This window comes from Haliotis rubra, unplaced genomic scaffold, assembly GCF_003918875.1.
Source record: "Haliotis rubra isolate DU_JTF1 unplaced genomic scaffold, ASM391887v1 Scf230, whole genome shotgun sequence".
Taxonomy (NCBI): Eukaryota; Metazoa; Mollusca; class Gastropoda; order Lepetellida; family Haliotidae; genus Haliotis; species Haliotis rubra.
Window position 1 is genome coordinate 421,510 of NW_025766337.1, and position 17,597 is coordinate 439,106.

The 17,597-nt window shown below is 41.7% G+C and overlaps 1 protein-coding gene across 1 annotated transcript; it reads right to left on the reverse strand.

Annotated features, from left to right (window-relative positions):
• Positions 1 to 751: 751 nt before the first annotated feature.
• Positions 752 to 12,267, reverse strand: LOC124278026 (putative phospholipase B-like 2). The gene is made up of 11 exons (XM_046713760.1): positions 12,044 to 12,267; positions 10,422 to 10,680; positions 7,408 to 7,502; positions 5,661 to 5,884; positions 4,839 to 4,930; positions 4,297 to 4,457; positions 3,716 to 3,802; positions 2,906 to 2,977; positions 2,460 to 2,612; positions 1,436 to 1,595; positions 752 to 1,146 (listed from the first exon to the last, which is right to left on the reverse strand). The coding sequence occupies exons 1-11, from the start codon at positions 12,250 to 12,252 to the stop codon at positions 937 to 939; spliced, it is 1,722 nt and encodes a 573-aa protein (XP_046569716.1). The 5' UTR covers positions 12,253 to 12,267; the 3' UTR covers positions 752 to 936.
• Positions 12,268 to 17,597: the final 5,330 nt, after the last annotated feature.

Sequence of the window (17,597 nt, forward strand, 5' to 3'; positions counted from 1 at the left end):
GCGGTCCACATTCAGACACTTCACATTCGACAATGAAAACCAGGTCTTAGAAAACTGTTCCATAAATATTTGCTGACATCGGAATAAACAACATTCACTCACTCACTCACCAACTCACTCACTCAGTGTATGCGAAGTGTATATTGACGGGGAATGTATAGAAGCGTCCAGTGTGGTTCAACATAGCCGATATATGATGAAGAAATAATTATACATCATAATGTATAATCGTACAGATGTTAATGTGACTGAGTGCAGTCTGTAGTCACCACGTGGTCCACATAATGCAGTCTGTGCAGAAACTAGACAGTGTCCCAGTTTCACCGAGAGTCGTATGACAGGGTACTGCATCGCCTTCTGCACCAGTCACCTGTTTCCATGTCCTTGATCTATATAACCACTCTCGTATATGTAAGTTACACACGAGACGGTGAGGGGAGTGGGTAACAAGTTCTTGTTGCACTGCTTGGGTGGATCCTAAACGATCACGGAGCGTTTCACCTGACCGCCTCAAAGCTTTGAAAACAGTCCCTGTACTTCTAAAAGTCCATGAAACCTATATTTCTTTTCAGAAAATGAATGAATTATCTCTGGAATAATTCATAATTTTGTAAACAGTATTAAAAAAGCTTTTTAGTTGTTGAAGTTAACTGTGTCCGGTAGTTATTGGTGATATCTGGTATGTATTACATCTTAACATAATAACATGAAGACTTTTCCAGTCTGACAACAAGTAAACAAACCAAAAATGTTTCACATGTCGAACTTGGTAGTATTGAAAATCCACATCTGATATCGTGATATTTCTACATTGTTTGGAACATCTGTAAAGATCAACAGATCGATGTTACCCTGATTCGTTTATCTGGACATTTGTAAATCTGGAAGATTTAAACGTGAGTGGTACCGTCCGGATTAATGAGATTGCGCTGTTTGTCATGTGCCCCTGTACCAAGATGGCGTGGTAGGGGGTACCAGTGTTCCGTTAAATGACACCGGTTTAAAGTTAAACAAGTCTGGTTGTCCGAAGTGGGGATACTTGCTGGCGTCCTTGACCTTAGACCACTGGAACGGCGGTTGTTGGTCATACGTGGGCCCCGAGACAGCATCAAACAACAACCACTGCATCTCTCCGGTCGCTACGATCTGTGACAGGGAGAAACCATTGGTTGTACATCCAACTCAGGTACACATCCTTCCCCAGGATACTTATGTAGGAGACGTCACCACCTCCGTGTCTCTCATACCAATAATTTAGACGTCATTTTTGCCTGTGGGTGTCATTTGATTGGATAGCTATATTTAGCATTATGCTAATGAGGCTCATAACTGAGCTATGGCTCGTTTCAGGGATTAGGTATTTGTCATCACAGAAATCAAATATACCGGAAGAACAAGCTTGTTTTGAACCGTGAAATTGTGCTTTCGGCCTGACCTTCACATCTATAGCTCCTTCCATGGCGAATCCGAGCTCATCGTAGAGGTAGGTTCCGTTTTCCTCGTTGAGGTCGTCGCGAGCTGCTATGGCGAGGTCGGCGCTGTACCCTGGGGTACAGTGGCACTTAGATAGGTTGTCGTGTCTGAAGTCGTTGTACCTGCAAATAGCACAATTTCTTACCGTCAGCCTTTGTTCACCTAGAATGACAATAAGTGTACGAGATTTCAAAAGCTCTGCAGTTCGCTCTTCAGACGTTTGTCCCTTACTTATTCTAGGAAAGGCCTTTTATGGGCGAGAATCACGGACTCGCGCTGATTATGATCCTTGATCTATCAACCTGATGTTGGTTTCACAAAAGTCATGAACACCTACAATCCGAACAGGTTTGGTCTTTCATCCCATGAGCTCGAGATTAATTACACATTTATCTGACGCCGTAACAGAACTGGAATCTGTTCACCCATCAACTCCCTTGAACGACAAAGTCTCTCTTTATACATTTATCTGACGCCGTAACAGAACTGGAATCTGTTCACCCATCAACTCCCTTGAACGACAAAGTCTCTCTTTATACATTTATCTGATCCAATTGCAGAACTGGAATCTGTTCACCCATCAACTCCCTTGAACGACAAAGTCTCTCTTTATACATTTATCTGATCCAATAACAGAGCTGGAATCTGTTCAGTCAGACTCGCCCTTGAACGAAATAGTCCATCTGTATACACGGTAATCTGAAGCCGAAATCCTGCTGAAATCTGTTCACTCACTCACTCGTAGCATACCGACCATATATATATAGGCCTATTATATATATGATTGGGTGTAATAACTATAAGACTAGTTTAATATTACAACTAACCCATTTTCAACATAAATGTTGTATATTTGAATTAACATTTGTTATTACAAAATGCACTCCTCCGTTTAAAGAACAAACAAGCATGTTCTCAGGAAGGGAAGTCTGACAGAACGTCATCACTGGGAAACGGAAAACCAGCTTCCCTCTTCCAGTCCGTACCTCATCATATTGAACAGCGTGTTCCGGTCCTGTACCTGGGCGTCCTGCTGGAAGAACATCCGGGCCCTGCGGGACATGTTGTACGAGAAGTAGTCCCCGTACTTGGCAACTAACTGGTTTTGCCCGCTCATGTTGAATATAGTCGGGAAAAATCTGTCAAAAAACATTTCATAGTCTGAACAAAATTCATTTCTATTTCTTCGGAATAGTTCCCTTATCACGTGTTATAATCGCACAAATATCTTGTTTGGTGTCTACTACTTGTTCATGGAAGGACCTCAGTGAAGTGGAAAACAATAGCTAATGGAATAACACAGAGACACCAACAGAACGGTGATAATATCTATAAGGAGATTCAAGAAACCAACCAAAATGGTTGAGGGTTGTTGGTACCAGAAACAGTTGGTATGTACACGGAAAAACACACATTTTGTGGGGAGACTTACGCAACGTTATAGCTGGCCCAGTATGTGTTGACAATCAGGAGGTCGGTCACATCTGCATATTCGATGTAGCCCCTGAAATGATAGAATTACACATAACATAAATATTTAAAGGTGGACAATGTTGTACAAATCATTATCAAGTTATGCGCCTCTGAAACTAGTCCTCAGAAACAGCGAGATATTTGGAGGGGGGTTGTGGGGGTGCGCACCTCCCCCCCATCCTATACTCACTGATAGCTAAATTTTGATAGAATATAAGACTTTGCGTTCGTGTTTACCTGGTTTTGTAACTATTACCTAATCTGACACAACAAATTCTGCGTCGTAATTACTGCATATCATACATAAGGACAATTATAGAAACTGTGCACTCTACAAGATGAACGTCAACTGTTGGCAGAAAGTGTAAGTATATTTATTATAGTGATATGAATTCACATCAGGAATTTTAGGCTTCAATTACTTAAAGATGGGATTCTGACAAAGAAACAATGACAACGACACCAAACGTTAAAGACGCTTTAACGTTTGCGTAAATATAAGACGCTTTAACGTTTGCTTAAACACATGACGCTTTAACGTTTGCGTAAATATAAAAAACTTTAACGTTTGCGGAAATATGACGCTTTAACGTGTGCGTTAATAAAAGACACTTTAACGTTTGCGTAAATATAAGACGCTTTAAAGTTTGCGTAAATATAAGACGCTTTAACGTTTGCGTTCGATACGTTATTGACTTATTGCGTACAATACGCTGTTGAATCTGCTGCAATACGCTATGACCCCGGTATATACGGGAAGTATACATACGGCATCTGCTCTACCACTGATAAAACCGCCGGCGGCAGATTTCCTTGAACCAGCTTTTGGTCAACAATCATCCACTGATTGTTGTAGCTGTAACAAAAACTTAAAACAAACTGGAAACGAAAAACAGCATTGGTATTCCATGTGCGTTATTTCAGTATCAGTCCAAGGAAGATAACCCAATTGAACTTTCAAATACAACTTCGTTTTAGAATCGGCAGTTGAACTTATTCGCTTTATTAATACATAGATTGGGTGGTAAATTAAAACGAACACCTTACTAACATCTCGAAATAACGAATTACCTGTCTGATTGAATTCATTCGGGGCAGACACAGAATTGGTAACCAACAGCTTGAAAATCAATTCCCCTTTGGGTTGCGTGAGTGAGTGGGTAGCCTAGTGGTTAAAGCGTTCGCTTGTCACGCCAAAGGCCCGGTTCGATTCCCCACATGGATATAATGTGTGAAGCCAATTTCTGATGTCCCCCCAGCTGTGATATTGCTGGAATATTGCTAAAAGCGGCGTAAAACAACACTCACTCACTCACTCAGCTGGGCCGCCTCGTTGTGTGGTGGACTCACGTGCCGCTATTGTAGCGGGAGAAGACCAGCATCCACTCCTGTCCGCTGTTGCCCAGTCTATTGGCCACCCACACCCTCACAGGCGTCAACACGCACCCCTCGGGCTTCGTGTAGTCGTACAGGTCGGGGTTGTTGTTAGGGATGGTGGTTGCCATGGTAACCTGGAATCAAACGCACAATGCCCATCTTTCAATTATACAATTACTTGCACCTATATGGTAGTGTTGAGGCATTTAGCTTTACACCTGCACCATCACGGCGGTCACTCATGAAAGACGTAAAGCATTATACATATGAGAGATCAGTCCAAACGCAGGATAAAAAAACACTTAATGACACCTTCTTGAAATAAATTTTGAAAACACGACTGTCAGAAAGACAACACAGTTAATAACAACACGGTTTGCGATATGTCAATTGGTTGCATGGTTACATGGAATCGAACTCGTCTTGGTTGAGGACGAACGAACACGTTAACCACACGTCTTCGCCAGCGTCCTACTAAGTCTAGTTCCGGGCTCCTGGGGATAAAGTGAGCTTACCAGCCAGGAGGAGAGGACGTAGAAGTCGTCGTCGGAGATGAGGTAGCCCGGGTAGGAGGAGAACGTCCACACGCTGCCCTTCGGCATCAAACCTAGGAGGACGAGGAGGTGGTGGAGTAAGTGTATGGGTGAGTGAGTGACTGTTGGTTCTCTAAGATACAGACGTTTAGCGCCATGCTCGAATAATGGCGAGGAGAGCCTAAATTGATGCTGATCCTTTTGATGAAATCAATGAAAAATCGATTATAAAACTGGTTAAGAGGAAATCGCCAGCACATTTTTGTAGCCTAGTGGGGTAGCCTAGTGGTTATAACGTCAGCTCGTACCGCTGAAGACCCGGGTTCGATTCCCCACATGGGTACAATTTGTGAAGTCCATTTGCGATGTCCCCCGCCGTGATATTACTGGAATATTGCTACGAACGGCGTAAAACCATACTCACTCACTCACTTATGCTTTAGAAAGGGTTTTGCGAATAGATATGTAAGTAACCTTGGCGACCGGAATAAGGAAGATGCTGTCTAATGGCTTCGTAAAAGGATATATCATATTAACCTATTCTGTGACACACTGGACTACTTCGTTATTATGCATTAAGTGATGAAATTGTCTACTTCTCTTTATACACAAATTTAATGTTTCACATGACTGAAATGACGCGATAAGACACAATTACGTTGGAACTACTTCAAAGACAGCAAGACTGAAAATAGGAAAGGAGGAAAATAAAATAAAATTAATGTAAAGGTTTCCTTTTATATTATCAAATAACGACTTGAAATGTTGTGTGAGAAGACGACAACTATCTGATCCACATCTCACCCTTCCTGGCGTCTGTCATGCTGTACTGCAAGGTGTATTTCTTGAGCATGCGCAACATGTTCGTGTAACCGGACCAGGTGTTGTGAGCGGCGTAGAGCAACTCGTATTCAAGGTCGACCTTGATGTAGGCGGAGCAACGATCACGCTGCGGCTGGTCAACACTGACGCCGGGTTTGTGAAGCGCTACCTCCAGATCCCCCACATCGTTACTGATCTGGAAGAGGCTGGACACGGGGGAAGGAAACACAGCAATAATATTTTTTAACTTAAAATATGAAGTCAACAACTGTGTACTTTCGTTTTTCACACCTGTTGCGATCAGTGGCACAAGAAGCAAAACAAAATGTTGGACATTTGAAACTCACAGACGCTCCTATCTGACGTGGGCGTCAAAGCATGCTATAGATGAATATTTTTGCAATATTAGACAACATCCGTAATTAAACACATGGCAATATTTTTTCTTATTTCAACACTAAATTTCCTTCAAATAAGGCATCAAGAAAATCCTTTCCAAGTTTCCTCTTTACATAATATTACCATGCTTGCGTAATTGGAACTTTTGGAAGTAAAACGTTGGGATGATTGCAACTTTACCCTTTATGAGCCAGCTATTGCACCAACCAAATTATCAGTTTTGCCAAACCAAACAAATCCACAAAAGATTTCAGGGAAATATTATATTATGAATACTGTTACAAAAGCCATTCTTTTGCTGAGTCGACAGTATGGGACTGTTCATATATTATACCGCGGGGTGGGGGGAGGAGGAAGGGTTGTCAAAACATTGATTACACAACAGTCTCGTTTCCTGTTGACTGGGTCCCGTCCTATTGCGCAACTTAGTATAATAACCAGTCCAGAATTTTGAGACCAATTCATTCAACTGGATACATAATTATTAATCAGTATTATTTGATACATCTAAGCACTTGTATATTGCAACACTGCGCTCCTTCTAATCCTTGCAAACACGTCGTGCAGCGTGCTCTGTCGTACAGCGAGCTCTTACAAACGGAAACCTGGAAATCGTGGAAATCTCTAAACGAGGCTCTCCCGCTAGAAACGTTTGGCGGTCTGGTATGGACTTAATATTATATCAATCACATTGTGCGTTACAAAACTACACTGAATAAGCACATAACAGGTGTAATAACCAGTGAGTCAGATGCATTGTGAATCATTTTACGACCTCATCAAACTGGGCAGTCTGTGACGTCTTAGTTAAGGTCATGCTGCCTACACCTCGCCATAAGATAGAAAAATACGATGTTATTAAAGTTTCAAATTAAAATTCATTTGTAAATACCATTTTCTTATGAAACAAGGTATTGGAATTTAGTGTAACCATAGCTGTTTGTGATGCCTATTTTCACTTTCACACGAGAAATTTCGGATCGGCTGAAAAGTAGGTCATTGTCTGAATAGGTTAATGAGACTCATGTTTCGGTTTGTGGCGGTTTTCATTCCTCCCCTCCTCCTCTACTAATTCCTTCACGGGAATCCGAAGTCGTACACTTCTAGATAGGACAGTGCCGGAACTGGCCATGGTAACCATGGTAACCACGACATGCATGGGTGGGGTGGTGACCGACTGGATGTGGAGAATCTATAACGTCTCAACAACCAGGAGATCGTGGCACACCCACGGGACACAACTCTGGATACCAGGTAGTGGCACTGTGTAGATCGTTCAGCCATCCTTACAACTATATCAGCGTTGAATGAGGCTTCCTGTTGTACTTACTACAACCCGAATGGGTCTATGTCCAGGGACGGCCTCTTCGGGTCGTTGTTGTAGCCGTCGGTCATCCCCCGCAGTTGCGTGTAGAACATCTCCACCTGGGAGTCAGAGAGTCAAACGTCACACACTCGGATACTCTCGGCAGTTTCCGCTATATGTATGCTACGGGTAGTAGTGGAGTAGAGACATTAAATCATTTCTCCCAGTAACATAGAGGTCCCAGGCAACTTATGTACCCGATGTAAAACCATCACGGGTGTCCCCCGATATGTCCTTGCTGGATCTTACTTGAATATTGCAACACTGGCTAATGACCGAACTCATGCAGTCGTTGTTTATGGTGACAGACACTGGTTTACCGCCGTCAGAGCGTTTGCAGGATGTTGTGGACTTCCTGCATGAGGGAAGTCGGGTTAGAGAAGACCCCATCACTCTATTCCTTCCTGCAGGGTTCCTCTAACCTGAAGTCTGGGTAGTCAGAGTAAGTGAGTAAGTAAGTATGGTTTTACGCCGCTTTTAGCAATATTCGATCAATAGCACGGCGGAGAACACCACTAATAGCAGAGCTACAGATAACGTTTTGGGTCATTGAGTTACAGTACAGCCAGAAATTATTGAGAAGTTAAGATTGTAATTTTTTTTACTATTTTCACTCATTACTCACGTATTAAATGTGAATATTAGCAGAACATAACTCCAGATTCAAAGACAGGTGAACAGTATTTTGCACAGTCACCATGGGCAGCAATGCAGGCTTCAATGCGGCGGGGCAAACTACTGATCAAAAAAAGTTAGAAAGTCGTGGTCCATGCTGTCCCAATATCGGACCATCTCTTCTTTCATTTCAGCAATATTTGTCAGATTTTTCTTATTGACACTTTCCTCCATAAGTCCCCAAACATATTCTATTGGATTTAGGTCAGGGCTACAGATTGGCCAATCTAATAATGTCATATTTTGGGTCCGAAACCAGGCCTGTGAATGCTTTGAACGATGTTTTTGGTCGTTGTCCTGCTGGAAAATCCAAAAATGTCCATAGTGAGGAGATGGAAGTAAATGTCCCTCGTGAATATCTGTGTACCGCTCACTGTTCATATTCCCTTCAAATACGCAGAGGGGCGTTGCCCATAACACAGATATGCCACCCCACACGTTAAATTTCGGACTGTACTTTGGGCGCTGATACAAAGGTTTTTCAGTTTGTTTGGTCCAGAATTTCAGTGCATGTGTTAGGAAACAGCCACACAGAACTTTCATCTGAGAAAATCACATTGTCCCAGTTAAAATTTCTATGCTGTAAGCACCAGTTCAACCTTCGCTCCTTTTGTTCAGGTTTCATGATCGGTGATGGAATTCCTCGACTTTTATGCCAACCCATTGCATGCAGCTCAGTTCTAATTGTCTCCTTACAGACAGCCACAGTTCCTCTATCAATCATATCCAGCCTTAGGTTTTCTAAACTCTTTCGTTTGTTTTTAGAAACAAGAATACCAAGCCGCCTCCTGTCACCGACAGTCAATTTTCTGGGCCTACCTGTGCCTCCCTGGTGCTCAATGCCATATCCATTTGCAATATGTTTCAAAACACGATAAACAGTGGACAAAGGCATGCCTGTTCTACTTGAAATCGCTTTAGCTGATCAGATGTCCTTGTTATAATACTCTAAAATTAACTTCCTCTTCTCTAAATTATCCATACTGAGGATCACTGAAAATGTCGTCTGTTAGCAAGTTAACAAAGGGGGGATAACTCTTCACAAAATAATGAAAAAGGATTAACGAAGTTGTCTCTCTTGAATGAACCAAAGCACTTGATAGCTGATCAAGGTTGTTTATACTAGAAATCCAATTACACATATTCCTAAAATTCTCAATAATTTCTGGTCATACTATATGTACTCGCTTGTCTTCATCTCAGTTGGGTATCCTAATTATCCTTTGAGTAACCAAATAAATTGTACTCACCTCACTCAAACTCAATTGGGTATATTGCCATTTTCTATTAATTAAAAAAATATAATAAAGTTTAAATGTTAGTGTTTGTGATTTACATTTTATTTGTAATATGAGAAACAATAAGAAAGACTGCAAGTTGTCAAGTTCATGTCCTGAAATAGAATCTCTCAATATATACTACAAACAAAAAGTATGGGAACATCCTAAAATTTTATAGTCGTATATAAACTGAAACGTGCTGAGGTCATTTATACACTAAGGTAAATTCAACTTTTTTGTGTGCTTAATAGGCACTTTAAACGACATATTAGATCTTGTAGTGAAGAAACTGATTCAATATTCGTTGAGTTTGAGTTAAATTAAACATTGTCAAAAACAGCGAAAAACAAGGGTGCTGAACACATGCACAAGGCTGTTGTGTTTGGGCGTTTGTATCAAACATTGTGCTAGTGTCTTTCAGCACCCTTGTTTTTCGCTGTTTGATTTCATTCAAACTCAAACTCAAACGAATATTGAATCAGTTGCTTTGGCAAGCTCTAACATGTCGTGTAAAGTGCCCATTAAGCACACAAAAGTTGCATTTACCTTAGAGTATAAATGACCTCATCACGTTTAAGTTCATATATGACTATCAAATTTTAGGGTGTTCCCATACTCTTTGTTTGTAGTTTACTTCAGTTATTTTATCTATCCAATGGTACGTAAGCTACGATTTGACATTTTTTGTGTGTACGCATGTAAGATCACATTTATTGCGTATTTACAAAACTTCAAGCGTACTTGTACGCAATAGACTTAATAGGAATTGGGTTTTCACATAAATATTTGCGTAATTTACGCAAATACGCAGCTTATCTGTACCTCTGAATAGGCTTCACATTGTACCGATGTGGGGAATCGAACCCGGGTATTCGGCATGACGAGCGAACACTTTAACCGCTGGGCTACCCCACCGCTCCTCAGACTCTGTAACTCTGTAACGGTCACAGGGTGTCATCTTACCCCTTGAGAATGGAACGCTGCTCACAAACGACACAGTTGGAACGGACTACCTCCACCTACCTGATGCCAGTAGGTGTCGTTGGTGTTGTTCTTGATGGAGGTTCGAATCCAGTTAAGGTTGGTCTCCAGGAAGTCGTGCAGACGCTTGCAGTAGGCGGAGTAGGGGGTATTGCAGTAGCCGGCCATGGTATTTTGCCAGTGCATTTTAATTTGATCACGTGTGACGTAGCCTTCAACCAAGCCGGCAGCGTAGGCCAACATGGAGTCGTTGTACTTCTCATTTACGTGATACTGCGTGCTGACTTCCAGATACCCCCACCTGTGAAGGGGAACGTCGCTAAGTCCATAACTGTACTCGGATATGACGAATAGTGGGGTATTACGAATTGTCGGATATCACAAATAACTTGGTTTTACGAAATGTCGGATATTACAAATAACTTGGTTTTACGAATTGTCGGATGTGACAAATATTTGGGTATTACGAATTGTCGGATATGACAAATAGTTGGGTATTACGAATTGTCGAATAAGGAAAGTAGCTGGATATTGGAATAGTCGGTGTGGTGAATAGTGGGCTATTACGAAAAGTGCGATTTGACGAATAGTCGGTTTTTGACACATGGTACGGTCTTACGAATAGTTGGGCGTGACGAACAATCGAACGTAGTGAAAAGACGCCTTATACGAACAGCATGATATACGGACGCAGTGGACTGAATGCTACAGCGAGTAGCCGAATACAGCGAGTAGCCGAATACAGCGAGTAGCCGAATACAGTGAGTAAACGGATTTACTAGCTGGATCCACTGCTGTAGCAGGTGGACGTACATAACTAATAATCTGATGTAGCGATAATAGTCTGATAGAGCCAATAGTCGGATATAGTTTATAGACTGCCATAGTGGAAGGTCGGGTACAGTGGATGTACTTCTACAGAGAGTAGTTACACAAATACAGTGTGTGGAATAGTAGAGAACTGTCGCATATAGTGAATAAGTGAGTGAGTTTAGTTTTACGCCGCACTCAGCAATATTCCAGCTATATGGCGGCGGTCTGTAAATAATCGAGTCTGGACCAGACAATCCAGTGATCAACAGCATGAGCATCGATCTGCGCAAATGGGAACCGATGACATGTGTCAACCAAGTGAGGCGGTCTGACCACCCCATCCCGTTAGTTGTGGTAGCATGACTGTTTTATATCGACCATTTCGAGTATTTAAATCTTCATTTCACGCATTTTACTATTTTTCATAATTTCACCAATTTTCTCGTTATTCTAATTAACTGCATATTTAAGGAGTCCAAATTTCGATTTTTTTTCTAGACATTTAATTATCCACTTGCAAAATGAAATAGAAATTTAGAGAAAACATATCAATAACGATGTCAAAGTTATTTTTTCGTTTGATGATATTTTGAGAAAATATTTTACTTTGATTATTGTTTCGAAATTAAGGAGAAGTTATTAAAGACAAATCATTGAAATTAACTAAAAGTTGCTACCAAAGTGGCACCATTAGGTTTTTCTATCTTGAAAAGAGCATACGAAAAGTGGAAAGCTGAGAGCTGAAGGGGTAACAACCCCAAGTTCATGATAGAGTATCTTCTAGCCACAAGCAATATTTGAACACTTCAACACAACCAGGACGCAATACTAGGGTAATATAATCTACACACCCAGTCTCATTGACGGAGTCGATGAACTGGGCCCAAGCCAGAGAATCCTCTGTCGCTACACCCTCCAGTATCTGAAACTGTTGAGAGGTTTCATTAAATACGGCGTGAACAGTGACCGGTTGTGCTTCTCCAACAACTACCTGCAACAACATCGACATCAACACCGTCAGCACTACAACATGCACGGCGGCCGCCATCTTGCCTGTCATGTGACTTGCCTTGATCGAGAGACTTTGTACATATCAAATGTTCAAGTCAAGTTCATGGTCAGTGTAGAGATAAATACTCGCAGACATTCCTGACATACGCAGATAATACGGGATTCTAATTCAGCTTAGTATGTAACACGAGCTCTGATTGGTCAATGCTATAAATTTCCGACCATATAATCAGCATATACGGTCGCAATTTGAGAACCTATTCACCAAAACCTTTGAATGTATCCCTATACTATTGGGGTAACGCTGTTTTTCAGGACATTGTCATTTGCATAAGCCCTAGGTCAGTTTAACTCCCTTATCACGCCAAAATGGATGGAATTTGTGTTAAAAAAGACAAAACAGTATCATAAATTTTATTGTAAGTTCAAACAACTTACTCGCAACGGGCTGTTGACCCAACACTGTTAGATCATGAAACAAGATTTATGACGTCATTATGGAACGTGACAACAGAACAGATAGTGGCCCGTAGTTGAGGAATCACCGGGCCATTATCATTAGCAGCGGCGCGCTCATTCCTGATAACTAGAGGGCGGTTTCATGATAATTCCGTCCAAATGTACAAGACAAGTTCATGGTCAGTGTAGAGATAAATACTCACAGACATTCCTGAGATATGCAGATAATACGGGATTAAATATTTAAAAAATACTATCTCTTGAGACACGCATTACCAGCTGCCAGGAGTGCCGTTCACCTCCATTGTTCCTTGACAGATCTTGCACGTGCATGGACTAAACCACTCGTTGAGGTAAGGCGTGTAAGTGTTTCCACACCGTCATTTATTTTAAGCAATTGTCCAATATTTTCCAATTTTATAAAAGCACCAAACACTGTGACGTGGGCATGAACAACATATTCTCCAGCTGTCCATGAGACCGAGTGTGGTATTTTATTTATTACCCACTTCTTACATGCATTAAATTATTTTTGTTATTGTTATGGTTTCAAACCGAAACCGGTTTCATAAAGAGGTTGCGGAAGAATTTTGTTCTGTAGTACACTTTTGCATGACGTCACACTGTATTGACGTCACTTCGCCATTCACGTCTGCTCCCTTGGTAACCGACGTTACATGTATGTCAGTTGTCATCGCCTCGTACAGCCTCCTACAGTAAACTACTCCGTAGCACCCCGTTTCTTGGTTTGCAGTTACTTCACTCGGCTAACATCACTGGTCGGAACTTTGCGTTTATGTTTTTCGACGGATATAATGTCTCAGTTCGCAATGTTTATATTTCCCACAATGCATATAAGTTGTAGAATGAATGAATTCACGTGTTTGTTATGAATGAAAAAGTAGTTCCGTCACAACGTGACCTACTTGAGAGGTCATCGGTTATCCAATCAAATCGTTAGAATCTCAGGTCACGTCGTTACGACACAGGTCAACGCGATACGACACTCGTGTGACGTACGAGATTAGTATGCAACTACCCATAAGTTGACCACGTGGGTAATAAAAAGTTTTATTTCATCCTCTGTCATTTTAATCGTATGTTCTTTTAATGCAAGGTTATTTTCCACAGAAGTTCTCAACACCAGAAGGAATTATGTAAGTCCAGCTAGGGTCCATGCAAGTAGCAAAAGTACTCAATATCCAAATGGACACTAGTATGGTGATCTATCTACATTCAGTTTCTGGTGATCTACAGCCGATTTTATATTGTATTGCCCTGAATAGTCGGATTCGTTTAAGCTACGTAGGTTATAAAATCTCTATCTGCGATATTATCGTTGTTTTATTGTCCTTTGTCGACAGAATTTACAATTGCAGTATATTTATTACTTGACTTCACGGTATGGCTCAAATATTGCCGATGTGTCTATAACTCTTAACTCACCTTCTAACTAACTCACTTACCCCATACCAGCTGCAATGGGTTGGTTTTCACTCAGTCTGCAGTCTGGTGGAGACTATAGCAAGTCTAGTTTCTACGTACATCCAGTGACCTTGGGTTTAAGCTACCGTTATTCACGTACAAAATATATGAACGCTTGTCTTTTAGACATGGTAGGAAATAAAACAGTATGTAACTACAATGTATATCAGGCGACTCCAATAGACTAAAACGCACAACTCAGGGCCCCGTTTCACAAAGCTGTCGTAGCGCTATGATTGTCGTAAGTCTATGTTACAGTATAGGATGTACGGCAGTCGTAGCGCTATGATTGTCGTAGGTCTGTGTTACAGTATAGGATGTACGGCAGTCGTAGCGCTATGATTGTCGTAAGTCTATGTTACAGTATAGGATGTACGGCAGTCGTAGCGCTATGATTGACGTAAGTCTATGTTACAGTATAGGTTGTACGGCAGTCGTAGCGCTATGATTGTCGTAAGTCTGTGTTACAGTATAGGATGTACGGCAGTCGTAAGTCTGTGTTACATTAAAGGGTGTACGGCAGTCGTAGCGCTATGATTGTCGCAAGTCTGTGTTACAGTATAGGATGTACGGCAGTCGTAGAGCTATGATTGTCGTAAGTCTGTGTTACAGTATAGGATGTACGGCAGTCGTAGCGCTATGATTGTCGTAAGTCTGTGTTACAGTATAGGATGTACGGCAGTCGTAGCGCTATATGATTGTCGTAAGTCTGTGTTACAGTATAGGATGTGCGGCAGTCGTAGCGCTATGATTGTCGTAAGTCTATGTTACAGTATAGGTTGTACGGCAGTCGTAGCGCTATGATTGTCGTAAGTCTGTGTTACAGTATAGGATGTGCGGCAGTCGTAGCGCTATGATTGTCGTAAGTCTATGTTACAGTATAGGATGTACGGCAGTCGTAGCGCTATGATTGACGTAAGTCTATGTTACAGTATAGGTTGTACGGCAGTCGTAGCGCTATGATTGTCGTAAGTCTGTGTTACAGTATAGGATGTACGGCAGTCGTAAGTCTGTGTTACATTAAAGGTGTACGGCAGTCGTAGCGCTATGATTGTCGCAAGTCTGTGTTACAGTATAGGATGTACGGCAGTCGTAGAGCTATGATTGTCGTAAGTCTGTGTTACAGTATAGGATGTACGGCAGTCGTAGCGCTATGATTGTCGTAAGTCTGTGTTACAGTATAGGATGTACGGCAGTCGTAGCGCTATGATTGTCGTAAGTCTGTGTTACAGTATAGGATGTGCGGCAGTCGTAGCGCTATGATTGTCGTAAGTCTATGTTACAGTATAGGTTGTACGGCAGTCGTAGCGCTATGATTGTCGTAAGTCTGTGTTACAGTATAGGATGTACGGCAGTCGTAAGTCTGTGTTACATTAAAGGGTGTACGGCAGTCGTAGCGCTATGATTGTCGCAAGTCTGTGTTACAGTATAGGATGTACGGCAGTCGTAGAGCTATGATTGTCGCAAGTCTGTGTTACAGTATAGGATGACGGCAGTCGTAGCGCTATGATTGTCGTAAGTCTGTGTTACAGTATAGGATGTACGGCAGTCGTAGCGCTATGATTGTCGTAAGTCTATGTTACAGTATAGGATGTACGGCAGTCGTAGCGCTTTGATTGTCGCAAGTCTGTGTTACAGTATAGGATGTACGGCAGTCGTAGGTCTGTGTTGCAGTATAGGATGTACGGCAGTCGTAGCGCTATGATTGTCGTAAGTCTATGTTACAGTATAGGATGTACGGCAGTCGTAGCGCTATGATTGTCGCAAGTCTATGTTACAGTATAGGATGTACGGCAGTCGTAGCGCTATGATTGTCGTAAGTCTATGTTACAGTATAGGATGTACGGCAGTCGTAGCGCTATGATTGTAGTAAGTCTATGTTACAGTATAGGATGTACGGCAGTCGTAGCGCTATGATTGTCTCAAGTCTATGTTACAGTATAGGATGTACGGCAGTCGTAGCGCTATGATTGTCGTAAGTCTATGTTACAGTATAGGATGTACGGCAGTCGTAGCGCTATGATTGTCTCAAGTCTATGTTACAGTATAGGATGTACGGCAGTCGTGGCGCTATGATTGTCGTAAGTCTATGTTACAGTATAGGATGTACGGCAGTCGTAGCGCTACGATAGCTTTGTGAAACGCTCCCCAGGGCCTAGATTTTCGAAGCACTCTTAGCGCTAAGATAGTCCTAAGTTAATGTTAATGTATGGCACTTACGACTATCTTAGCGCTAAGAGAGCTTCGAAAATCTAGGCCCAGGTGCCTTGATGGACAAAAACACATGATCCGGAAATATATGTTTTTTAAGAAGTTCAGAGCCTCACCTAGAGGCTCTATGACGTCACCAAGCCACGTGACCAATTCATCCAGAAGCTCTCTGACGTCATCGGACTTCCGGTTTGTACGATACATCGAGACACGTGACCGATGACATAATCTCTTATTAATATGCATAGCTCATGAACCACCAAATGTATGCATGACGTCACAGGTCAGAAAGGTCAAAGGGCATTCTATAGTCACATTGCACAAATGCCATTCATTAACTGAGCCTTAACAAAGCTGAATCAATGCATATATTGAAGTCCTTTACTACGTTCGCGATTTGCGCGGGCTATTCAAAGTGCACCTGACCCTCTGTGGGTCACCCAGAATGGAATGTCAGCTGTTGATTTGTCGAATTCCATCAGGACAAAAGGTCATTTTTCTTGGTGACGTCATAGAGCCTCTAGGTGAGGCTCTGAGCTATTTCATTTTCCAATACCGCCTCTATAACAAGATCCGATGAGTTAATTGTAATGGAGGGTTTACATTGTACAAAAACTTTCAAATTTGGAACATGAGTTTTACTGACTTTCGGGGCGGTGGGGTAGCCTAGTGGTTAAAGCGTTGTATCGTCATGAGGAAGACCCGGGTTCGATTCCCCACATGGGTACAATGTGTGAAGCCCATTTCTGGTGTCCCCAACCGTGATATTGCTGGAGAATTGCTTAAAGCGGCGTAAAACCATACTCACTCACTACTGTGACTTTCAAATGGGTTACTGAAGACCAATTCTAACCCGGATCTTCACAGGTATACAAAATACAGTATTGAAAACAATGATGGTATAACTCTATTGACACATATTCACTTTCATCACAGCGTGTTGTGTATTGGCACTGTTTGAATTCAACCATATTTCACGGAAATGTTCCGTTGAAGGGATGATGGATTGTAGGTACAGCGACAAAAAGCCCAAAGACAGTGACAAAAAGAAAACCCAAACCAACTAAATAAAATTTCAAATAAATGTCAAAGTCACAATGTTTAGGTTATTGGAAATGTATTTATATACCAGTTGGCTAGAAATATCTCTCCAGTAAAAGACATTCAGAAACAATACTTCTTCATTTGGAATTTCGACATGGCTGAGCTTGACCTACTTTCGTTTCTCTTCGCTGTCCA

Coding starts and splice junctions, on each gene's coding strand:
- LOC124278026 (XM_046713760.1), bottom strand. CDS start 12,252: ATGACAGGCAAGATGGCGGCCGCCGTGCATGTTGTAGTGCTGACGGTG. Junction 2,978..3,715: donor TCAGTGGTAGAGCAGATGCC/GTATGTATACTT, acceptor CTATCATTTCAG/GGGCTACATCGAATATGCAG. Junction 1,147..1,435: donor AAGGAGCTATAGATGTGAAG/GTCAGGCCGAAA, acceptor TCCCTGTCACAG/ATCGTAGCGACCGGAGAGAT.